Below are 22,921 nucleotides of genomic sequence, written 5' to 3'. Positions count from 1 at the left end.
ATTCGACCTTTGGGGGTTGAGGATATATCTGTTGGTGTTTCTGTCAACTTGGGATTGGTGTCTCTCCATATCATACTACATTACTATATTATACTTGACTCTTAATTAATATTGGGATATATCGTATAGAATATCAATGGTCAAGCTCTTGGATATAGAAGTACATTGGTATATTGTTATTGCGCAAGGAGGGGAAAACTGAGTAACTGTGTCGACAGCTACATGGGCTTCACATCATAATGATTACGTCTAGCCATGTGGGAGGCGAAGTTGGACGCTGGATTTCCTGGTTGTTTTCCCGGGAAATAGATACAGAGGCTTCTTGTGGAAGGGTGGATTGGATATCTATTTGATTGGATATTCTTTGTGGAAATGGGGAACGAAGGAAAAGGGAATCCCTTTCCTAGTATTCATTCATTCCTCATAGCCATTGTTCTTTATCCTCTCTTGGGAGACGATCTACCACCATCGATCAACTGCCAGATGGGGATAAAAAGCCAGGGGGGAAACCATGACAAGTCCGCCGTGGACTACAAAGACATCAAACCGGTGCAAACAGGTATGAATTTATCAATTTTTTGTTTGTTCAGGACAAAAAGACAAACGCCCACTACCACACGACACGAAAAACCATCTCACATTTAAGCCTCAGCAGCCTGCTCGACGTTCTCGTAGGCCTCAGGGAAGCGGCGCATGTTCTCCTCGATGCGGCCGTGGTGGCGGTGGAACTGGACGTAGGCACCGTCGATCTTGACGCGGCCCTCCTGGCGGAGCTTGACGTACTCCTCGCGGCGGAGAGGGGTGAAGCCCCAGTTCTTGGAGACGATGATCTTTTGGCGACCGGGGAACTTGTACATGGAGCGGCGCAGGGCCTCGACGGCGTGGGCGCGGTTGGCGTCACGGGTGCGGACGGACAGCAGGATCTGGCCGATGTTCACACGGGCGACACTGCCGTTGGGCTTACCGAAGGCACCACGCATACCGGTCTGGAGACGATCGGCTCCGGCGCACGACAACATCTTGTTGATACGGACGACGTGGAAGGGGTGGGCGCGGACACGGAGGTGGAAGCCTTCCTTACCGGCCATCTTGACGAGGTACCTATTATTCGTCGTATTAGTAAGATGTTGGAGAGATGTGCGTGGTGGTTGGGGTTCGGGATCGTACTTGTTGGCACAGATACGGGCAGCTTCGAGAGCCTCGGAGGACAGCTGCTCGTACTCGTTGGAGACCATGTGCACGCACAGAGGGAACTCATCGACGTTGGCCTTCTTACGTCCCAGGTCGTAGATACGGATCTTAGGGTCCGGGACACCACGGTTGAACCGGGACTTGGGGTAGGGCTGTATTCACACGCATCAAGTCAGCATTTGTCTATACCCTTGCTCTGTTCACCATCGCATAATCCACCGAAAACGATCCTCTTCATCTTTGAGACCCTGATGTTCTGTGTCTGGCGTTCAATACGCGCCGCGCAGACCCTTCCCCCACAAAAACCCCGAAAACGCAAGCGAAATTATATCGAAACCCAAGAGGAAATCACAAAGTCCAAACGCACCTTGTTCTTGCAGTAGCGGTAGCATCTCGCGGGACGACGAGCCATCTTGACTGCTGGAAATGTGTATAACTTTCCTGCAAAAAAGGTGTGGGTTGTCGATGAAGGTTGGGTGGTTGTCGGGAAAGGGAAGAGAAAAGAGAAGGGGAAGGGAGAGAGAGAGGGACGGTCGGGGCTGAAAGTTCCACCTGCGTCGGTGATTTCCAAGCAAATTGCCGCTAACGAGCGTGCAGAGCCGTGCTTGTGCTTTCGCGCGGTGGCGAAGCCCTAAGCCCTAAGTTGATTTACGTAGGCTAACCTGGTTCCATTATCGGATTCGGACTCGGAGCGGAGCAGACCGATTTCCCGTCTGATAGGTTGGGATTGTCTGGGCCGTGGATAACGGGTTTGTCAGCGAAGATGGGGGTTTTATTAATCAGGAAGAAGGATGACTTCAAGGTGAGTTATATGTAGATAGGTAGTTGGCTTGACTACAATTCTTTTTCTGAAAATTCCTACAGAAGTTGCTTTCTTTCATCTTGTCTTGAGTATGTAGCGTACGTACATGCAAGAGTACATCCATACTGTAGGAAAGAAGCTTAGTAGGAAAAGTAATTCGTCGAAAAGTACCAGTTCCATAGGCGTAATTCTTTTTTGATTCCGTTATCTAACATGACATGCGCCTTTTTGTTGTCTTTTCTTGCTTCATCATTGGCATGAAACCCAACCGGCACAGCGATTGACTTCATGATCCATTACGCCTACTGGGAGCCGGCCAGGATGTCCGAGTCACCGGCGTCCAGGATGGCCATGGTGGAGCAGCGGAAGAGCTTACCGCAAGCGGTGCCGAGCTCAATCTGTATCGATTTTTACAAGAACAAGTCAGCCATCACGTTGTTACCCTCCAAAGCCATCATTCCGGCTTCTTCGCAGGGCGGGCGCCCAACGGCCACGACTGGCAGCCTAGCATAGCTAGGCTGGGTCGGGCCATCGGGGCCGGAGATCGAAATAGAATCGAAGAAAGCAGGGATGCAGTTCAACGATTTATCAAATGGAAATGGGGACTTACGTTGTTGCCGCTGAAGTGGTGGACGCTAGTCTTAGAAAGCCTGTTTTTAAACATGTTAGTTTATCTTTTTCTTTGCATGTCTCTGGATCTTGTGAGGGTAGTGTGGTTGATCCGCGGAAGGTTTACGGGTACGCTCCCACTGACGGGGTGTTTATTCGACGCTGCCCTTCAATTGACGCATGCCAGCTGTTTCTTGATGGACCTTGATAGGCCTATGATCTAGGACGACCATCACCAGACACATACCACCACTAGAGACGCTTGGGAACGGCATGGACGAAGCGTACAACTGTCGTCCGTACCTCCACGATACGAGAGCAGTGATGAGCGGTATGGGTCGCGTGTGACCGATGAGGTCCAGATCGCAAGCCTATCAAGGCTACTCATGCGAGAACACAGGCAACGAAGTTGGAGGGACCGTCAAAACACGACCTCTCTCAGTGAGAGAGCACGCAGAAACCCTACCGCGGTATCTAATCCACTGAAGAAAGTCAGACTTACATAGCGTAGTACTCGAGCTCACTCTTACGGAGAGGAGGAGCGTTGGCGGCAATGATAACCAGCTTGGCCTTGCCGGAGCGCAGGCACTTGATGGTCGACTTGTACCCCAGAGTGACTGTTTATGGTCAGCGACTGACAATTCATCGCGGGCGAGCTTCTTCGAAGACGAAGAATCCCCGACGGTTTTTGAATGCTGGAATATCGACAAGAGTATAGAAGATAGACATACCCTTGCCACTCTTCATAACCAGGGCAAGCCTGGAGTTGATCTATGTAAAGGTTAGCTAGATGCTCTTCAGATCGCGAGATTTCTCTTCTTTTGAAGAGAAAAAGAGGGGAGGGATTTACGTTGTCGCTGGACTTCTTGGTCTTCTTGGGGGCCATCGTTACGCTGGAAGATCTTCCTGACGGACTTCCGTGAAATTGAACTGAAGGGTGCGCTCCGGCCGGAGAGGTGGATGTTGGTTGTATGGGAGTGAGATTGAGGTTGAACCTTTTCAGGACGCTCGAACTTTTGGGGTATTTTCGAACAGGTCCCGTGCCTGTGTGGGCTTGGCGAGCGGTGAGGGTTCGGGTGGGTTATTTATCCGTTCCGGTTAAAGCAACCGACTGTAACTTACGTTACGCAATACAGCCTCCTTAGATACCTGCCTTCGAAAGAGCAAGGTGCCCGGGAAAGGGGATCAACTCTCTATGCGGCGCATATCTGGGAGCCCCTTAAGGGAATTTATCACTGGCATGCTATCTAGGTGTTATGTCAGGCATGCACAGCATATGCGTTGAGCGCAAGTGTTGCGGTTTTTCTGTAAGGAGATCCAGTTCAGATCCATGTTATCAGCAGGTCTAGTCTAATACATAACTCGTTAAATATAAAACGGCAAGTAAACTACTGAAAACAGCCATTCTCCTTTCATCCTCGAAAGACAGAGCTGTAGATTTTCTGTAGAGTAGATCAGTCAAGACCAAATGGGCCAAGTGAACCTGGTATCCGTACTAAATACTTCAGGTATTTACCTAGGTTAGGAGTCATCATAGACCCTGGACATGCCAAATCACCTGGGCAAGGGTTTGAAGATTTTGCTGACTGGGAGTAATATCTTGTTCGAGAGGATTCGCGGGATTTCGAGGACGTAGGAAGATCTTTTCGAAACGGATCGTCAGGCTCCGATTGACTGCAATTGTGTTGTCTGGAAGTCGTGACATAGCAACTTCTTCGGTTTGCGTGCAAGCCCATTATTAGAAGGGGCTGCTTCAGTGTCCGGATGAGCTTCTTCGTTTACTCTCTCCCATTTTTCGACCACGATACAAGGCTGCGATCTGTGAATTGTAACAGTGACTACTACCTTAATCTGTGAGTCTGAGTTCTCGAGCCAGTGCCTTGCATCTACTTCCAGTCTTCCGTGAGAATCTGTAAAGCCGGCCTGCAGCACAACGGACGACCAGTTTCGGTCAGGTTGGCTGCTTGGTAACCAAGATCGATCAGCCTCTTTAATCACAGTACCAATATCACCACGAGGAAAAGTTGTAGACCCAGCTCGCGCCAAATCATCCCATAATCCAAACCGAGTAATTTGGTCCAAGAAGAAATATTCAAAGGATATTATCGCTTCCTGATGCGGTAGAAATGATAACGAGCTTTAGAACAAGGGCGTTTGTCTTTTTATCATAGGAGATCCGAGACAGTTTGGATATTGAAGAAGTTTCATCTGCCACGATTTTCTCGAGTTGCTGTAGGGGCACGTCTGAAAAGATTAGATATTGACTCCCAGTCCCTTCGTTAACAAGGGTCTGCTGAACTCTTGCTTTCTCTTCAACGTCATGGACATTGAGGAAGTGACAGTGGGGTGTTTCCTCCGGAAGGCCTGCAAGAAGACTAGTGGAAGCAGAACTTGGAGCAGGAGAGTCAGGCGAACTAGATATCTGTTGCCTAAAACCGTGAACGCACCGAGGTAGACACACTCATGAAGTTAGTTGCATTCAAGATATTAGACGGAGAAAGCAGTGGCACCGCTGCCCCAGGCCGGTGGGCGATCGGGCCCGTGTCGGAAGGGCAGTGAGCCAATGGACGATAGCAGCGTGGGGCAGCCCCTTTGACGATTACCAGACTACTTCACACGGTGCTCCCCCGGCGGTTTCGCTGTCTGCTTGTCTGACTCTTAACTTTTAGATTTACTTTATCAAGTTTGGATGTTTATCTGCTAAGGATAGTCTTCGCTTCGTTTCCAATATGGTGCTACTGGGACCCTCCCTGTCCTTTCATTACTATTAACTTTTGATTCGTTAGAGCACCCGTTCTAGAATTCTACAGACATGGATCTTGTCACACAGACATGGAGAAAGCTCAAGAGGATTGCCAATATGGCGCTTCGTTTCGACATAAGAGAGAAACATCTTAACCCTGACCCCATCAATCTTCTTGCCAAATATAACAGCAGGGCGTTGGGGAGCTCAAAGACAGGATTCTCAGTGTACTCAGTTCACTTTCAGTCATAGTATTTAAGCCCTTTCAAATGCATTTCCTTTTGCACGCTACTCTACATGGTCACGGACTAGCTGATTATGACGTTGGGAGTATCCTATTGCTAGAGGTAGTATTCAGCATTTGGTAAATATCTGGCCCCGGCATACAGGAGTGTCCGACACTTTTGAACAAATCTGAGACATATTATATTGCACGGAGTGCAGATCAGGACACTTTAAACCATTAGGCTACTATTTGCAAGGCAAGCTGACCTGACATGATGACTGTTCTGTGATTTTAGCTGCGTGGAATCTACTGTCCTATGGACTGATAAGATCAACACCAGCATACAGGTACATCCTTCCGAGGATCGGGATCGTTGGAATAATGAAGGCGTAAAGTGTACGGTCCATCAGCATAATCAGGGATAATCTTGGAATTCCAGCCCCGCTGCGGACCTCTTTTGTCTCCTACATAATGCCCTGCACAATGTGTTCCCTTCTGCTCACATCCTCCGGTGCACTGCCGCATTGCTCACGTAACACGTTAGGGTGGCGCTACTTCCGTGGAAGGAGGCGGTGATCTGACTGGATCCATGAGGACTCCAACTTGTCATTGGAGGTCAGGGCGGAGGAGGAATATAGGCGCCTTGGGAAGCCCGAAGATCGGGAGCGGATGATCGAAGGTTCGAGCTTGTCGCAGTGAGGGGTACAGCGTGACCGTCAGGCTCGAACACAATGGCTGGACCGTTATCTTTCCAGCCCGACAATGTGGACTCGCATCATTGGCATGCATTATTGTTCGCATGGGAACGAGTAGCTTGTGACGTTGAGATCTGAATTTAGTTAGTGTCCCTTTAAGCATCCTCGAGTCGGGCTGCGCGCGACAACGGAACGGTCCAGCGCCCGTGCGTGTCTCATGGGAGATCCGCAACTTTGTTGCGGCCACCTCAACTTCCCCGAGGGTCATGACCGATTCCCCCCTGCCTCTCTTCACTCTTCCCCAGATGCTCTCTCCCGTTCATATCTGTTTTTCTACCTTCTTGCATCGAGTAATTTCGTATCTCTTCGAGAATTTGTCAAGTCACTGTCTACCGCACACGACCGGTGGTCGGATGCTCGTTTCTACCCCTTAAGTTCTCCATTACTTACCGGTTGCCGGGTCGCAAAACGGAGCCCTACGTCTCGTCTCTTACCGTATCCTCCCACCTTGACTCGCCTCACAGATCCAGCGGGGCAGAGACTGTCCGTGTACTGTCTGCTGCATTATGTCTTCGACGCCTAGGAAACCGGGCACGCCAACCCACTCCAACCGGTCGTCAATGTCTGAGAACAATTCACCGAATGGTGCATCGCCGCGGGGAGCCTCCAAGACCCCCAGCACGTCCACCACTAACGGCCTGAGTCGGACCCCCTCCGGTAGGAACTCGCCAATGTCTGCTCGTGCGGCTGCTAGGAAACCAGGTCGGTCGCATCTCAGTATGTCCAGCGTACCGAGGGTCACCAATGACCCATCCGAAGAGGAGGCAAAGGCGCAGAACGCGGCGCTTATAGAAGAGCTGAAGGAACAGCTCCAGAAGGCAGAGTCGGCCTCGGAACAATATCAGAAACAGCTAGACGTTCTGCAGATGCGTCTGGATGAAGCGATCAGCGAGCAGGCAAAGTTGGAGGACCAGGCCCATGAAAAGGACAGCAAGATCGAGGCCCTCAACAGCGAAATACGGGAGCATGCGCGACAGATCCGTGATCTCGAGCAAGCCCATGAGCTAGAGCTGAATGCCATGCTTAAGGATAAGGAGCAGCAAGCCAGTCGGGAGGAAGAGCTGCAGGCGACCATCCAGCGCCTGAAGGAGTCTCTTGCCCAGAAGGACATGCGCATGAATGCAGATAACGAGAAGAATCCGCAACGATCTTGTAAGATTGATGGTGGAAAACCACATTGTCCATGCTTACACATAGCTAACGCTCGTTTTCTGTTTAGCAAGCTTTCGCAATCGATCCTCTGGAGATGCCGAGAACGGGCAGTTCGCTCCTTCTTCTCAGCTTGAACGTAGCCCATCCCGTAACAACTCGAAGCTGCTCCTACAGAAGGACAAACTGATCGAATCCCTGCGACTTGAATTGGCTGAGTCACAGATCAAACTGGTGGAAATGGAGAACATGGGTGGCGGTCGTCAGCGAGAACTGGAAAAAGAGCTCCTCGAGGCACGGATGGCGAACGCGCGCTTGATGGAAGACAACGAAAGCTACCAGCTACTTCTGAGCGAGAAGACTTTGAACGGTGACTTTGGCAAGAGTGACTTCATGCACGAGACGTCCGCGTCCCCGACCACCAAGGAAACTTCTGATAATCTCGGGTCACTTGCGGATGAGCTCGAGTCAGTTGCAGAAGGAGGAGTGGCCGAAAACACCAGGAAGCTGGAGGCAGAGATCAAGGCCCTCAAAGACCAAAACAAGGCACTGACCCTCTATATTGAGAGGATCATCGGTCGCCTTTTGCAGCATGAAGGCTTTGAGACTATTCTGGACAAGAACGAAAATGACCCTCCTCTAAACAAGCCACGGTCTGCAACTAATACTGACAAAGAACTTCCACCTACGCCTTCCCAGAAAGACCAGCAATCAGGGACATTTCTGCAGAGGGCTAAGACCGTTGTCGGAGGACAAAATAACACTACCACCACCACCACCAACGACGACAACAACCGGCCGAGGCATAGATCACGTCCCAGCAGCTACGCGCCACCACAACCTATTGGTCCTACGCCTCATGAGAACCCTGAGACTGCTCCCAGTATCCCTCTGGCTCGTTCGCAGTCCCTGCGAGCTGCGCACCGCAGGACTAGATCTGACCAGGCTAATGGAACTGCGGCTGCGGTCGTCGGTCAGATGTATCGCGGACCTCTGGGTCGCAGCACTTCCGGTGGTCCTATGAGTCCAGGCATCAGCCCAACGATGGGACCTGGCTCTCGCCAAAGCGGACTCTTTTCCGCGGCGATTTCCAGTGCCAGCACTGGCGGGCGTGCTTCATCACTGTCCAGCCAGCGGGAGCGCAACAGACTCAGCGGGTCTGATAGTGTCGCGAGTGACCCGAACAATGATTCTGGCTCTACTGAAGCGACTTCCAGTCCAGGACGCTCCAGCTCGGGAATGACAAACTACCCTGGAGCCGTCATGGCTCAAAACAAGCTCCGCCCTCTACGATTAGTTCAGGAGAATGAAGCTGAAAAGGCTGAGGAGGAAGCAGCAAAGAAGAAGGCAAACCGAGGAAGCTGGATCTCCTGGTTCAACCGTTCCAACCAAGAGGATGCCACAAAGACCTGATTGGAATATCTTTGAGGGACCCTCGATTTCTTGCAATGTCGCGATGAGTTTACCTAGATGTTTGATGCTCCTGGTTGTTTCATAAGACGCTATCCCCATGTCACTGCCCGAACCGTATAAGGCGTTTTGGAGACGGAAGTTGTGTTTCTTCTAACCTCTGCGCTGAATACCCAATTTTGATTATATTTGCACCTGTTATGTATGATTACTGGTGTTTTTTTTTCGCATAGTTGTGTCTGCTGCTGCAGGTAACCGGCACAAACGAACAAGATCTGTGCGGCAACCAGCGTTGCCGGAGTCCTGTACGTTGCCGCGTCTTGATTTCCCCTACCTTCTCCTGCCAATTATTCCTTTTAATCAGCTGTTGACCTTCTGTCAGCTCCGCCCTGGTAGCATTGGGCTGCCACTGATGTTTCAGACGTTCTGCAACGCAATCAGGCATATATCCGATATCTGAAGTATTTTCTTGATGAAATCTCCTGTGTTTAGATATACCTTACACTCATTTGAATGTCCTTTTCTATTGCCAGAAGTCAGAAGAGCACTCATACCCTTTCTTCGTGACCGTCCAGGACTAGTATATCTTCCAAGTCAGACATATCTTGATGTAAGGAGCGAAGGCGTTTCCACCAATGTATGAGCGTAAGCATACCAAACAATGAGATCGCTTTGTCCAGCCATTTCCTTCTAGTTTTCTTACTTCCATCTAGTGACACCTGATTTAAAAAAGAAAAAAAGTTATGCCCTAGATCCATCATTGATCGCTATAAATCGAAACCTTAAGTCTTTACTATTTGGATCTTTCATTGGGAAAGCCATAACACTATCCACTGCTCCTGATTGCCTGCGCCGTTGACAATCCACCATGTCCAGCGTCCATTACGATTGCTTCGTGGGAGAAGGTTATGGCTGTTCCCACAGTCAAGATGGCGATCTTGACTGGTATGGAACCTTCTCGCGTCCTGCTTACTATGAAGTTCCATTGGACTATACATCCATCTTTGGAGACAGAGGACAAGTGGATGTTTCTGAGCAACAGGAATCATATCCACATTTGTGGTCGAGATGGCATGCACCTCCGTGCGGGAACTGCTTGAATCAGCCTAAGACTCGAAGGTGCAGGATGGGAATGAACCGGGATCGAAATCAGGTTCGCATGTCCCAAGGGTTGCATTTTGACGACATCAGCTTCGTGCCGTACGCGATCGATACAGCAGGTCTGTGGGGCTCTCTCAATTCATCTGGGCTATATCGGAACCTTGACAACAGACCCGGAGAGTCCATGGAAACGACGGCATATGGGCTGTCATACAGATACCCTATCCCTGTGTGTATATTGCTGACAGGTTTCTGGTTCTAAATGGACTTGAGTATGTCGATTGGCATGAGCATATGGGAAATAGACTTTCCACTACGCCTGCTACACAAGCTGTCGATCATGCAACTTTTGATGAGTATGTAGTGCCCGCTTCTTCTGAGGAAGCTGGTTCAGATAGGGCTCCACGGCCGAGAGCTGCCCCATTTCCCATATCAGTGCCTCAATGCGAGCCCTGCTATCGGTCCGCAGGGCGGACTACATCTCTGGAGGCCTCACCGTACGATGAAGAAGAAATCATTCATGCAGAGCAAAGTAACGACTGGAGTCCATTCACAGCAAACATGACTGATCTGAGAGCTGGCCTACAAGCGCTAAGGGGCGAGAGGACCATTCTCGGTTATGAAAGACGGTTCTTACAACAACTGGACAGGGACTTTAGGGCCTCTTATAATCGAATAGGAAGATCAAGGCAGGGTACGAGAGAGGGATGGTCATCCTGGAACGATACTATAAACACGGCTCCCTACCAAGCCGGCCATGGTCCAGTTGAAGATAGGGGATACGTCTGGGAGCAGGATAGAGAGAGACTGACGATTCAGGAAGCGCAGCGTGGATTGCCATTTTAGGTTCCCGTGGTGATTCCCGGTTTATTGACGATAGCCCGAGCTCAGTTGCTGCTAATGCTACCGACAAAGCCATCCCCTGGCCGACTCCAGATCTCCAGATGTCCAGCCTATCACGCACTACACCATCTTTGTACAGGAGTACTACTATGCGTCAAAACAGCGGCCACAGAGACTTATACTCCAACGAGGACCATAGTACTATAGTTCTTCCACCAGAAATTGCAGAGGACCCTTTCCAACTCCAGAAATGGAACGTGTTCTGCTTCTTCGACTGCGCTTTTGGCCTGGCTCCACACTACGACGATCGAACCGGAACCGATTTTCACATCATAATCAACAGATTTCAACTCGACGGGACGAGGAGCATCGCTGATGAGGAGCTGATACAGAACCTAGAGGCACTGAATGCACAGCTGAGACTGGAAAAGAGAATGTGGCATCCTGACCGAAGGCGGACTGCTGCTGGTTTTGACTTGAACGTGAATGATGGAGGAGAGAGGGGTGAGGCGGCCAAGGCGGTTTGGGGAGCTATCTTGGAGGCGTCTAGGGCTTGTGAGGCTTGTTTGAACCGGGTTTTGGGAAGGAGATAGATGGGAGATAGATGGTGTGAATAGATTTCGGGTTAGCTACTCAAGTAGATTAAATTTGATTTCATCTTGTTTTGCTTTCTGAATGTCTTTCAGATTTATGTACTATTTCATCCAGGATATGGAGAGAGATAAGGTTAAATGAGTTAAATGCAGGAATATCTCTATTTGGGCTTTTACATTCCCCTGATGGGTTGATATTGCTCTGGAGAATAAAATGGAGGTTGTCAGAGGTACTGCTAGTTAGCTCATTTATATATCTTCCTTGCATGGCGCTCGAAAGAAAGTTCTCAAGACAATTTCATGCAAAAGCAAACGGTAAGGATAAAGAAAATAGCAACGAAGACTAAATAAAACATAATATAGAGTAAGCATTTAGCCTCAAGAGAAGATGGATGTACCTACGGTGCCAGGGGGTGGATATACTTGGCTCAGGAGCGGTCCGGAACAACGTTGTAGCGAGGTCTGGAACTGCGGACAGCTAAGCCCATTGGAACTCAAGTCCATATCAGGTGTCAAGTTCGAAGAACAGCCAACAGCCATCGCGCCCTCAACAACCCTCTCTCCGGGCTCCAAAAAAAAATTTACTAGAACAATCTGCCCACCATGCCCGGCCCAATCTCCCTCTTCTCCGTCAACGCGGTCCTCATCATGTCGACCGACGACTCCTCGCGCATCTTCGCCAAGTACTACTCTCCGCCGCACCCCCCGGCCGGCGTCCCTGCCAACTCGACCGACTACCCCGGCGCGAACCCCTACCCGACCGTGAAGGAGCAGAAGGCGTTTGAGAAGGGCCTGCTCGAGAAGACCCTGAAGCAGACGAGCGATGTCATTCTGTACGACAACCGGGTTGTCGTGTTCAAGGTCGAGAGCGATGTTATGCTCTATGTTGTCGGGAGCGCTGAGGAGAACGAGGTCCTGCTGTACAACGTTGTGTTGTCGCTGAGGGATGCGTTGGGTATTTTGTTCAAGTGAGCTATTCCTTGTCGTCAATTGGCGTTGTGGATGTCATGTGCTGATAGCATCTACTTTACAGGGGCGCGACCGACAAGCGCACTATTGTCGAGAACTACGACCTTGTCGCCCTGGCTGTCGACGAGATCGTCGACGACGGTATCGTTCTCGAGACTGACCCTGTCCTTATCGCCTCCCGTGTCAGCCGTGCGCCGCCGCACGACGTGCCGAATATGAAGAGCATCGATTTGTCCGAGCAGGGTCTGCTCAATGCCTGGGAGTTTGGAAAGAGAAGGCTGGCGGAGGGTCTCCGACAAGGGCTGTAGAGAATGGGCAGCTGTGCTGCTGCGTTGTGTGGAGTTTCGTCTTCTTCGTCGATTCTTGATTCGATTCCCGTTTGGCACCTGGGCCTGGCGCGTGTGTATGGGTTTTTTATTCCTTTTTGATGATACATTTTTTTTTACCTCATAAAGATTCTTTGTTCACGGGATCTATAGGTCCATAAAGATTGTCCGCTAGAGACCCCTGGCTTTTTGCCGTGGTTTTAAAGCCAAAATATAAATAGTACCTCGCATGTGGTTCCTGTGGGTTAACAACCAGGACGCAATGGAATAGTCAACAAACAGGACATCAAGTATCGGTGTCTTTTTGTGGAGCTAGATGAACTGTAAGCCCTCGTATCGAATGTGATTAATCAGGTACATTTTTTTCCACGCGCGCAAAAGAGGCATCGGAAGCGCCGCTATTATTGATTGATTTATTGCCCCGCATACGTCACGGTTCACGGCCCCGACGCCCGCAATTCAAATTCTTAAACAACATCAACTTCTCCCGGACTGCGCCGCGAGCACCAAACTGCTTCCAGAGCTCCGCGGGAAAGGGAAAAGATGAAGCAGAGATTCTCGTCCTTAGATGTCAAGGTATGAGGAGAGCCCTTAGCTCCCAGAATGCGCGCGTGCTGCTGTCTTTGCATGGATCAAGCTCACACCCAAATCCAGGTCATATCCCGCGAGCTCAACTCCGCGCTGACCAGCTTGCGGGTTTCTAATATCTATGACCTTTCATCGGTGGGTTATCCCTATCTTACTCTAGCCGGTTTGAGTTTCTTGTGTCCAGCTGCTTTTGCTAACGTGCCGGTGTCACTGTCGCACAGCGCATCTTCCTCTTCAAGCTCGCCAAACCCGACAACCGCAAGCAGTTCATCGTCGACTCCGGTTTCCGATGCCATCTCACCGAGTACTCACGCACGACCGAGACCCGGCCCTCGGGCTTCGTCCAGCGCCTGCGTAAATCCCTCAAGTCGAGACGCGTGACGTCCGTCTCGCAGATCGGGACGGACCGGATCATCGACATCGAGTTCAGCGAGGGGCAGTACCATCTCTTCCTCGAGTTCTTCGCCGGAGGGAACATCATCCTCACGGACCGGGAGTACACGATCCTCGCGCTGTTCCGCCAGGTGTCCGAGGGCGGCGATCAGGAGGAGGTCAAGGTCGGTCTGAAGTACACGCTGGAGAATAAGCAGAATATTGGTGGGGTTCCGGAACTCTCTGTGGAACGGCTCAGGGAGACGCTGCAGAAGGCTGGAGCTGCGGCGCAGGAAGAGGAGGCTGCGCCCAAGAAGTCGAAGAAGAAGCCCGTGGATGTCTTGAGGAAGGCCCTGTCGCAGGGGTTCCCGGAGTATCCTCCGCTGCTGCTGGATCATGCCTTTGCGGTCAAGGGATTTGATCCTGCGACGCCTCCGGAGCAGGTGCTTCAAGATGAGGGGCTGCTGAAGGGGGTTATGGAAGTTCTGGAGGAAGCGGAGAGTGTCAATAAGCACCTCTCCGTTGGGGACAAGCATCCTGGGTACATTGTAGCCAAGGAAGACAAGGCCAAAGCGGACGGCAAGCCGGAAGGAGATGAGACTTCCAAGAAACCTAGCCTTCTCTACGAAGACTTCCACCCCTTCAAACCCCACCAGTTCGAAGGGAAGCCTGGCATCACTATCCTGGAATTCGACGGATTCAACAAGACCGTTGATGAGTACTTCTCGTCGATAGAGTCGCAGAAACTCGAGTCGCGGCTGACTGAGCGCGAAGAGAACGCGAGGAGAAAACTGGAAGCCGCGAGAAAGGATCATGAGAAGCGCCTCGGTGCTCTCAAGGAGGTCCAGGAACTGCACATCCGCAAGGCCGAAGCCATCGGGGCCAACGTCCTTCGGGTTCAGGAGGCGATCGATGCCGTCAACGGTCTCATCGCCCAGGGAATGGACTGGGTGGAAATTGCGCGGTTGATCGAGATGGAGCAGGGCAGGGGCAACCCCGTCGCGAAGATGATCAAGCTTCCGCTGAAGCTGTATGAGAATACCATCACGCTGCTCCTTAGCGAGGTGAGCGCCGAGGCAGATGAGGAAGATGAAGCCGACATGACCGATGAGGAGTCTGAAAGCGAGGAGGAGTTTCAGGCCAAGGAAGCGCAGAGGGAGGCGCAGAGAGAGAGTGAGAAACTGGCCATCGATATCGATCTCGGTCTGTCTCCGTGGGCAAACGCCACGCAATACTACGAGCAGAAGAAAGTCGCTGCTGTGAAGGAGAAGAAGACCATCGAGTCGTCTACGAAGGCGCTCAAGAGCCAGGAGAAGAAGGTCACCGAGGATCTCAAGCGGAGTCTGAAACAGGAGAAGCAGGTCCTCCGGCCCGCGCGAAAGCCGTTCTGGTTCGAAAAGTTCATTTTCTTTATCTCGTCGGATGGCTACTTGGTTTTAGGGTATGTATCTAAATCTCTATGTGCTGTAGTGTCCACTCTTAACTGGGAAAACAGAGGTCGCGACGCCCATCAGAACGAGATCCTCTACCGACGCTATCTCAAGAAAGGAGACATCTTCGTCCACGCAGATATTGAGGGCGCCACACCAATCATTGTGAAGAACAAACAGGGAACTCCCGATGCGCCAATCCCTCCGGGAACTCTTTCGCAGGCTGGAAACCTCTCCGTGGCTACTTCAGTTGCCTGGGACTCCAAAGCCGTGATGTCCGCCTGGTGGGTTCACGCGAACCAAGTCTCAAAGACCACCGAAACTGGAGAGTTGTTGCGCACGGGTGGCTTCGTGATTAAGGGCGAGAAGAACTTCCTTGCTCCATCACAGCTGGTCCTCGGATTTGCAGCGATGTTCCAGATCTCCCTGGAGAGTATTCCCAATCATAGGAAGCATCGGATACAGGAGGAGGATCAGGAGCAGGCGCCACCGGTAACAGAGGCTGATGCAGAGCGCAGTGAAGCGCCAAAGGCGCGGAAAGAACAGCTTGATAACGAGGATGAAATAGCGAAAGCAGAGCAAAAAGCAGAGAATGAGGAGGATAAAGAAGAAGAGAAAGCAGATGAGAGAGCAGATGGAGTCGACGGGCAAGAGGAGAGTTCTTCGTCTGAATTTGAGGAAGATCGCTCTGACGAGACGCCTGCAGAAAACCCCCTGCAGAGCAGAGATCCAGAGCCTGTCAAGGCGGACGTCACTGCTATGGAGAAGAATGACGAACTTCGCTCTGGTGGCGGAGGTGAAGAGGAAGAGGAGCACACACATGATCAGGGAGAGGACCAAGAAGGACCGGATGGGACAGCAACCCCCTCTGAGAACGTGGAACAAGCTCCTGCGTCGCGCCCAGAAGGCAAAAGACACCTTTCCGCACGAGAGCGGCGGCTTCTGAGGAAGGGTAAGCCTCTGGACGGTCCTGCATCCACCAAGGATGCCGCAGACGGAGAATCGTCGACACCAACAACCGAGGAACCGTCCCGTTCAACCACCCCCTCCGTAGCTCAATCCACCAAGCAGACCCCTAGCCCTCCCGTACGTGGTAAAAAGGGCAAGGCCAAGAAAGCCGCCGCCAAATACGCCCACCAGGATGAGGAGGAACGCGAACTCGCCCTCCGTCTCCTCGGCTCCAAGGCCAAAGCTGACAAGGCCGCCTCCGCAGCGGAAGCCAAGGCGGCACGCGAAGCGGAGCTCGAGGCGCAGAGACAGCGCCGTCGGGCACAGCACGACCGCGCCGCGGAGGCGGAGCGGAAACGCCAGGCCCTCCTCGAAGAGGGAGCGGACGCCTACGACGAGGAGACAGCCGAGGCTGAGGCTGCGGATCTCGCATGGCTCCCTGCCTTGGTTGGCACCCCGCTGCCGGAGGACGAGGTCCTGGCTGCCATCCCCGTGTGCGCTCCCTGGGCTGCCCTTGGTCGGTACAAGTACCGTGCCAAGCTGCAGCCGGGAACTGTGAAGAAGGGCAAAGCGGTCAAGGAGATCCTGGGCCGGTGGATCGTGGAGGCGAGTCCCGGCGCCAAGAAGGGCAAGAAGGACGAGTCCCTCGAAGATGCGGGCGTGGATCGGGCGACGGCGGAGCGGATGAGGGCTCGGGAGGCTGAGCTTATCAGGGCCTGGAGAGATGTCGAGGTCGTGAATACGGTGCCGGTGGGTAAGGTTAGGATTATTACTGGCGGCGGAGGAGCTGCTGGAGGCGGAGGTGATGCGAAAGGAAAGGGGAAGGACAAGGGAGGTAAAGGAGGTAAGGGAGGCAAGAAGAAATAGGTAAATGTCTGGCCTTGGGTTCTAGATTTGGATGTGGTGGCCTCATTGGACATTGTACATAGGATATAGGATAGAACTGTATGTTGTAAGCTTAGGCTATAGACAGGGACGGTTGCCTCCATTTGCCCATGTCTTCAGCACAGTATCATGATGATAAATCATCTAGATACATGGATGGTAGACATGATATGAATTGGCATTTCCCTCGCAAGTTCTTCTCGAAAGAACCATATTCTTCAAGGAACCATTCTCCCCATCCATCCCATTCGGCCATCACAGAAACCATAGAATGTAATAATAATACCTCACCACCATCACTACCACTTCAGCCCAATCTAACCCAGTCCAATCCACATAATCTAAAGAGCAGCCGTGACAACCAGATCCTGCAATGCCTCCAGATTCGCCCCCGTCACAACCTTCGTCCTCGCCCCATTCTTGTACAACGCAAACGTCGGCACCGACGTGACTTGAGCTTCCTGCGATATCGCACTCGCCGCCTCGATGTCCACCCGGTAGAAATCAACCCCTTTCAACTCGTTCATGGCCGAGAATCGATTGATGATCGGAGACGTCGCCTTGCAGGACTCGGAGGATGAGGCGATGAAGTCGAAGACGGCGGGTCTGTCGGAGGTGTTGGTGATGATGGTTCGGAAGTTGTTGATGCTAGAGGGGAGGAAAGAAAGAAGGGGTTGTTTGTTAGCCATTATTGCTCAGTCTTTTCTTTTGGGAGCTGGATGAAGTCTGAAGAGCCTCACTCGGTGAGATAGTGAACACGCATTTTCTCTTTTTCTTTTTCTTTTCTTTTTTTTGATGAGGTACTGGGTACGAGGTAGGTATGTATATCGGGTATCGGGTACGTAGGAAGTCGAAAGAAAGGATATGGATCGAATGACGAAAGTTTTCAATCGACGGAAGTGGAGAGACGTGGTATTTTTGTTAGAATATTGCTCCTATTCCCGACGAGAGTTAGATCAAGTTTGGGAGAATGACACTTTGCTTAAAGGAACTTGGAGCAGCAGTAGGTAATAGGTAATCTGTACACTTGGGTTAGGTAGTTAATTAGGTACCTGCTTAATAATTTAATTTATACACGCTCATCAGAAAAGGTAGGTGCACACCGACAGTTGTGACTGCATATGTGGATGACCATCTTGGGACAGATGATGACGTGTACGTCATTGAGGGATCTGAGAGCTTTTATTCAACAGGTATAAGGACCTGCATTCATGAATCAGGATATCTGATAAGACAGGTGTGACAATCGGTATCCACTGATCAGCATATATGTGGAAAGTCTAGATGGCTTGGCCAGTTCATGAGGGGTTTCTTTTTATAGTAATGAAATCCAGATCGCCAACAGACTGTCACAAGCATGAATCCAAATCATGGTTCTCTGATCTATGGACTGAGTTTTCGGGGAATCTGCAAGTGATTTATTAGTCAACCTTCATTGCCGTAAACTAGCTAGTACTATCTGCCTCTCTCCAGAGAAGGCCTGGGGCGGGGTTTGACGTTAACTGCGAGGTACAGTACCTCTTACGTGATGTATCCAAGATTGCCTCGCCGCAAGCTGGTACGGATAAAAAGAAAAGCCATTGGAATGGATGGCTGTAGGACACCGTAGCAGGAAGGGCAAAAACTACCTACCCAACTGCTTCATTCCGCAAACGCCGCACGTTGACTTCCAGTTCAGCGGTGCCTTAATTTATGTACTGTAAATATATCTATTTTGCTCTGTTTAGAAAGCTATACGCGTACCGAGCTACCCTATACCGCTAGATCCTATCGACCAGAGATTCTCCGGTACTAATTGCAATTAGATGTCATGTCCTCCTTTTGTACCTAGTCGAGCGGTATACTTTTTGGACGGATTCTATCCTCCATATGTGTTAAAAAAAAACTGATGAGAAGTTGACTTCGATCAACGGCTCGGGGCAGTGTTGAAAGGAAGAATCTCAGGAGGTTATACATCTAGGCATAAATTTACCTGATGCGATAACGCCTGTCTACTGCACTTTGAGTCCTTCGTTTTGAAAGGATATTTTTCAAGGGTGACCATTCTCCCCAACAAAATGCATAGGTACCTAGGTAACGTGAGCGACTAAACCAAGCCCTGCAGAATACCGTCCCCAGCACAGCATTTCAAGCAGCCGACCATAAGCCCATAACAAGACCCCCAGGTAGGTAACATTTCTCAACACCCGCAGTCTCCAAGATAGTCTAAACAAGAGACACTGCAAATCGAACCAATTCGTCCAACTTATTAGGGTGCGCACCGGTCAGGTCTGATACCTTCTCTCCGGCTTTAAACAACATAAACGTTGGCATGGCCCTTATTCCAACCTCCTGTGCAATTTGCTCTGCAGCATCCACGTCTACCTTGTAGAAACCCACCCCTGTGAATTCCTCACTTGCTGCGAAATTCTCAAAGATAGGTGAGATCGCCTTGCAGGGACCGCACCACTCGGCCCAGAAGTCGAAGATGGCAGGCTTTCCAGAATTGATGATAACTTGGAATTCATTGAGGCTGCGAGGTCGGTGAGCAGGCGCCACTTAAAAAGCTGTGCCTCTTCCCTCATGGGATTGGAGGGTTAACTCACTCCGTGATTTCCTTGACGGCCATTTTTTTATGATGAGGTAGCAGGTACGTATCCAAGTAAATGTACGTAGAGAAGGTCCGGAGTTGAGGATTAGGTGCTTTATCGAGTACAAATCAATGGATTGGACCACTCAGCAGTCTGAAATGGAGACTTGATTTACCTCTTTGAAATATCAGCGTTGACAACCTTTTTGGAGATACGAAGAATGCTCTGCTTTCACGAGAAGGAGCGGACCGAGGCACCGCTTAAATATATTAGGCAGATACCTTGAAAGGGCTGGCTGAACTGCGGAGTTCACCCACACACCAACCGTGACTGCGGATCCGATCAGCCCAACACAACATGAATGATGACATGTCCGTCATTTAGCTTTAGATCTAAGTGCATTTCAACAAGCATAGTTACTAACAATAACGAACTGCATTTCAGCTTCAGCCACAAAACTCAAATAGAGGTCTTAGTCTAGAATTTAGCCGTCCAGTCTGCTGGCGCGGCCCCGGCACGCACTCCACATAGTCTCTAACCACGTTTTCCGCAGAGTCTGTCTGAGAACTCTGATAAGGCTAAAATGACATTAGTTTTCGACTGATCAGCAGCCCAAGCGAAGTATAAGATTTTCTTTCTACGGTAATGATAAGCAGCTCTTGAAAGCGTGTCGAGAATTGCCAAGACATAGATTAATTTAGATTCATTCATTACTCATAACGAACCAACTTGAAGTTATGATCGAAAAATGCATGGCTTGAGAGCGGAGACCTGCAAGCAGCAAGTATAGCATGAAGGAAAATTTTTTAATATATTTTTACTATAATGTCTTTGGAGCTTCAACTTAGCTGACAATGTGGTGTGTATAAAAATTACCCCACTGCGACCCGACTCAGCCGAGCGGGGTAGCGGGGTCCAAAAACTTTATAAGTTACAGAGTAGGTAGTCTGCGTGAATACCTATGTATAATGTAGGATCAGACACAGTGGGGAGGATAAAAAAAGGAACTCAATTACATAAAACAACCGATCGTTGAATACTAAAGTATCACAATGGATTAGACACATTCATGTTAGATGAATAGGTACGGCCTGCATCCTCTCGTTCTGGACGAAAAATTGATCCTTTTCTCCAAGTTAACCACTCGTCTCAAAACAATCATTAATAAACAGCCTTCCACAGCCTTAGCGACCCATGCCACCCACTTCATTCAATGCCAACATCTCACCACCAACCCAGTTCCCTACTGGGTGGTAACTTAGGCAACACTAGCCGCCTGCCCCAACAACTCCCTCAACCTATCCGGATTCGAAGTCATCACCTCCTGCACCGTCCCGCCATTCTTGAACACCACGAACGTCGGCAGACCCCGGATCTGAACCTCGTCCCGGATCCCCTCGACCTTGCGGATGTCCAGCTTGTAGAAAGAGACACCGCCGTAGCCGCCTTCCGACGCGGCCTTCTCGTACTCCGGAGCGATATGCTTCGCTGAACCCATCGCGGAGTCGTCGAACATGACCACGGTCGGGGTGGGGGAGGAGATGGTGTTTTTGAAGTCTTGGAGACTGTTGTTGGTGGTGGGGGTTGATTGATTAGTTAAGTGCTTAATAAGGTACTAAGTTAAAGGACTTAGGTAGGATTTGCGCTCTCATTGGTTCAAGGGGGTCTCACGTAGGGATGTTGTTGACCGCCATTCTTGATGATGTAGGTGTATGTAGGTGAACGTAGAGGGTCCCGAGTCTCAGACCAGGAGGTTTCAATTGATGGAAATGAAGAGCTTGAATATTTGGTTGAGGTATTGGAGTTGACGATGGGGAAGGGGGGGGGGGGGGGGGGGTTCAATTGAGAAAGGAATGACTTCCAAGAAGAAAGCACTGCGTCCGGTACTTAAGCTTAAGTACTTGATACCTATACTGTAGAGATCTACAGTAGCGAAGCAATACTAACAGCCGTCACCGCAGATCATACCAAGGGTTAAGTGAATTGATGACGTGTCAGGTACTATTCAGCTCTACTATTCTGTACCTAAGATGTTGGGGGTTTTCTTTGACAGGCATTAATCTGCCACTCGGTCAAAAATGCAGTAGTTGGAGTGTCTTGTCTGCAGGAACCCTCCACATAGCTTCTGCTTAATGGGTAATTGATACGCAGTACCTGAAGTCTAAAGTGTCCAGTTTCTCTCTATGGCAAGAATAATCAGTGCCCAAGATGCATGAACACCGCCAAGGTACGGAGTATGGTTTTAGGCATTCCGTATGGTCCAATCACATACAAGAGTGGAGCTCTGGAAGCATGCTAGTAATGATTGCGGACTACCAGGAACGGTACGGAGTACTGCACGCACACCACAGAAAGGGGAAGGGCACGAGGGAGCACAATCACACGGAAAATACGAAGCAACCCATTATTGAATTAGCACATAGTATCATGATGATAGATACATGGATTGATGGATGCATTATTGTCCTGCATTCGTGTCAAGAGAGAAAGAAGCCTTCCTCCGAAGGAAAAACCATCCCCATCCTCCTTCCATCCGCCGGCCTCCAAAAAAAATCAGAACCTTTCATTTGCTGATAATAACCCGCGTCCTGCGTACCATAGGTAGGTACCTAGGTAGGTAGGCATGTAGACCTCAGCAAGTAACGCTCTCATCTCACCTCATCACAACATCCTTTATCATGACCATGATCATGATCCTCCAATCCAATCCAATCCCATGTCCTTAACTTAAACAAGCGGCAGTGCCTGCACCAGCACCTCCATCGCCGCGTGAGGCGACTGAATCAGCACCTCCTTCAGCTGCTTCCCATCCTTGTACAGCCTCAATATCGGCACCTTCTCCACCCCGGCCTCGTCTTTAATCTCGGGCACGTCGTCGATGTCTACCTTGAAGAAGGCCAGCTTCTTGTATCCGTCCTGTGTGGAGATGCCGTCGAGGTGGTATGTTGTTCCTCGGGAGCTGACGTCGTGGTGGGCGTAAAAGTCAATGATAACGGGTTTGTCGGATTTGATGGCGTCGCGGAAGTCCTGGACTCTGTTTGGGGGAAGGGGGTTTTGATTAGCTGGGTATGTACTTGGCTAACGTTGCTAGGTAGGCGCTTGAACAGCGAGGTTTGTTCACTCTCGTGGGCGGATAGAGGGGGTCTTACGAGGTGATGTCCTTGACGGTCATTTTGATTGATGGGATAGGTACGGTAGGTGGGTGGGTAGGTTAGGTAGGTAGGATGTTATGTAGGTAGGTACACGGAAAGATTCTGACTTGAAGGTTCTGAGTCCTTTCGATGCGATTGACAATGGCCTTGAAAGTTGGAAGACTGGTGGAAATAGGTAGTTAGGTAGGTAGTACCGGATGGTGAGACAAGATTCAATCGAGACGGGAAGATGAAACGCTGATTTTTTAAGCCTTAGGAA

At 50.4% G+C, this 22,921-nt stretch overlaps 10 protein-coding genes across 10 annotated transcripts; 4 read left to right on the top strand and 6 right to left on the bottom strand.

Annotated features, from left to right (window-relative positions):
• Positions 1-641: 641 nt before the first annotated feature.
• Positions 642-1,603, bottom strand: VTN00DRAFT_4676 (60S ribosomal protein uL16; the record flags this gene model as incomplete). The annotated part of the gene is made up of 3 exons (XM_069431124.1): positions 642-1,101; positions 1,168-1,343; positions 1,559-1,603. 3 exons carry the CDS (start codon positions 1,601-1,603, stop codon positions 642-644), a joined length of 681 nt encoding a protein of 226 aa, XP_069290191.1.
• A 692-nt stretch (positions 1,604-2,295) lies between these two features.
• VTN00DRAFT_4675 (60S ribosomal protein eL30) lies at positions 2,296-3,488 on the bottom strand (the record flags this gene model as incomplete). Its single annotated transcript, XM_069431123.1, has 5 exons — positions 2,296-2,391; positions 2,604-2,643; positions 3,105-3,219; positions 3,334-3,373; positions 3,453-3,488. 5 exons carry the CDS (start codon positions 3,486-3,488, stop codon positions 2,296-2,298), a joined length of 327 nt encoding a protein of 108 aa, XP_069290190.1.
• Positions 3,489-6,832: 3,344 nt separating this feature from the next.
• VTN00DRAFT_4674 (uncharacterized protein) lies at positions 6,833-8,888 on the top strand (the record flags this gene model as incomplete). The annotated part of the gene is made up of 2 exons (XM_069431122.1): positions 6,833-7,478; positions 7,546-8,888. 2 exons carry the CDS (start codon positions 6,833-6,835, stop codon positions 8,886-8,888), a joined length of 1,989 nt encoding a protein of 662 aa, XP_069290189.1.
• Positions 8,889-10,930: 2,042 nt separating this feature from the next.
• On the top strand, positions 10,931-11,422 carry VTN00DRAFT_4673 (uncharacterized protein; the record flags this gene model as incomplete). Its single annotated transcript, XM_069431121.1, has 1 exon — positions 10,931-11,422. The coding sequence occupies one exon, from the start codon at positions 10,931-10,933 to the stop codon at positions 11,420-11,422; it is 492 nt and encodes a 163-aa protein (XP_069290188.1).
• Positions 11,423-12,025: 603 nt separating this feature from the next.
• Positions 12,026-12,699, top strand: VTN00DRAFT_4672 (uncharacterized protein; the record flags this gene model as incomplete). The annotated part of the gene is made up of 2 exons (XM_069431120.1): positions 12,026-12,390; positions 12,456-12,699. The coding sequence occupies 2 exons, from the start codon at positions 12,026-12,028 to the stop codon at positions 12,697-12,699; spliced, it is 609 nt and encodes a 202-aa protein (XP_069290187.1).
• A 561-nt stretch (positions 12,700-13,260) lies between these two features.
• On the top strand, positions 13,261-16,922 carry VTN00DRAFT_4671 (uncharacterized protein; the record flags this gene model as incomplete). The annotated part of the gene is made up of 4 exons (XM_069431119.1): positions 13,261-13,293; positions 13,372-13,440; positions 13,527-15,118; positions 15,173-16,922. The coding sequence occupies 4 exons, from the start codon at positions 13,261-13,263 to the stop codon at positions 16,920-16,922; spliced, it is 3,444 nt and encodes a 1,147-aa protein (XP_069290186.1).
• A 359-nt stretch (positions 16,923-17,281) lies between these two features.
• VTN00DRAFT_4670 (uncharacterized protein) lies at positions 17,282-17,703 on the bottom strand (the record flags this gene model as incomplete). Its single annotated transcript, XM_069431118.1, has 2 exons — positions 17,282-17,588; positions 17,681-17,703. 2 exons carry the CDS (start codon positions 17,701-17,703, stop codon positions 17,282-17,284), a joined length of 330 nt encoding a protein of 109 aa, XP_069290185.1.
• A 1,442-nt stretch (positions 17,704-19,145) lies between these two features.
• VTN00DRAFT_4669 (uncharacterized protein) lies at positions 19,146-19,890 on the bottom strand (the record flags this gene model as incomplete). Its single annotated transcript, XM_069431116.1, has 4 exons — positions 19,146-19,452; positions 19,526-19,622; positions 19,686-19,769; positions 19,836-19,890. The coding sequence occupies 4 exons, from the start codon at positions 19,888-19,890 to the stop codon at positions 19,146-19,148; spliced, it is 543 nt and encodes a 180-aa protein (XP_069290184.1).
• An 878-nt stretch (positions 19,891-20,768) lies between these two features.
• VTN00DRAFT_4668 (uncharacterized protein) lies at positions 20,769-21,204 on the bottom strand (the record flags this gene model as incomplete). The annotated part of the gene is made up of 2 exons (XM_069431115.1): positions 20,769-21,075; positions 21,182-21,204. The coding sequence occupies 2 exons, from the start codon at positions 21,202-21,204 to the stop codon at positions 20,769-20,771; spliced, it is 330 nt and encodes a 109-aa protein (XP_069290183.1).
• Positions 21,205-22,237: 1,033 nt separating this feature from the next.
• VTN00DRAFT_4667 (uncharacterized protein) lies at positions 22,238-22,682 on the bottom strand (the record flags this gene model as incomplete). The annotated part of the gene is made up of 2 exons (XM_069431114.1): positions 22,238-22,544; positions 22,660-22,682. 2 exons carry the CDS (start codon positions 22,680-22,682, stop codon positions 22,238-22,240), a joined length of 330 nt encoding a protein of 109 aa, XP_069290182.1.
• Between the last annotated feature and the right edge of the window lie 239 nt (positions 22,683-22,921).

The sequence above is a fragment of the Thermoascus crustaceus genome (assembly GCF_041956765.1).
Source record: "Thermoascus crustaceus strain CBS 181.67 unplaced genomic scaffold VTN00scaffold_2, whole genome shotgun sequence".
Lineage (NCBI taxonomy): Eukaryota > Fungi > Ascomycota > Eurotiomycetes > Eurotiales > Thermoascaceae > Thermoascus > Thermoascus crustaceus.
Note: the sequence above shows the minus strand (reverse complement) of the source record. Positions and strands in the feature narration are given on the sequence as shown.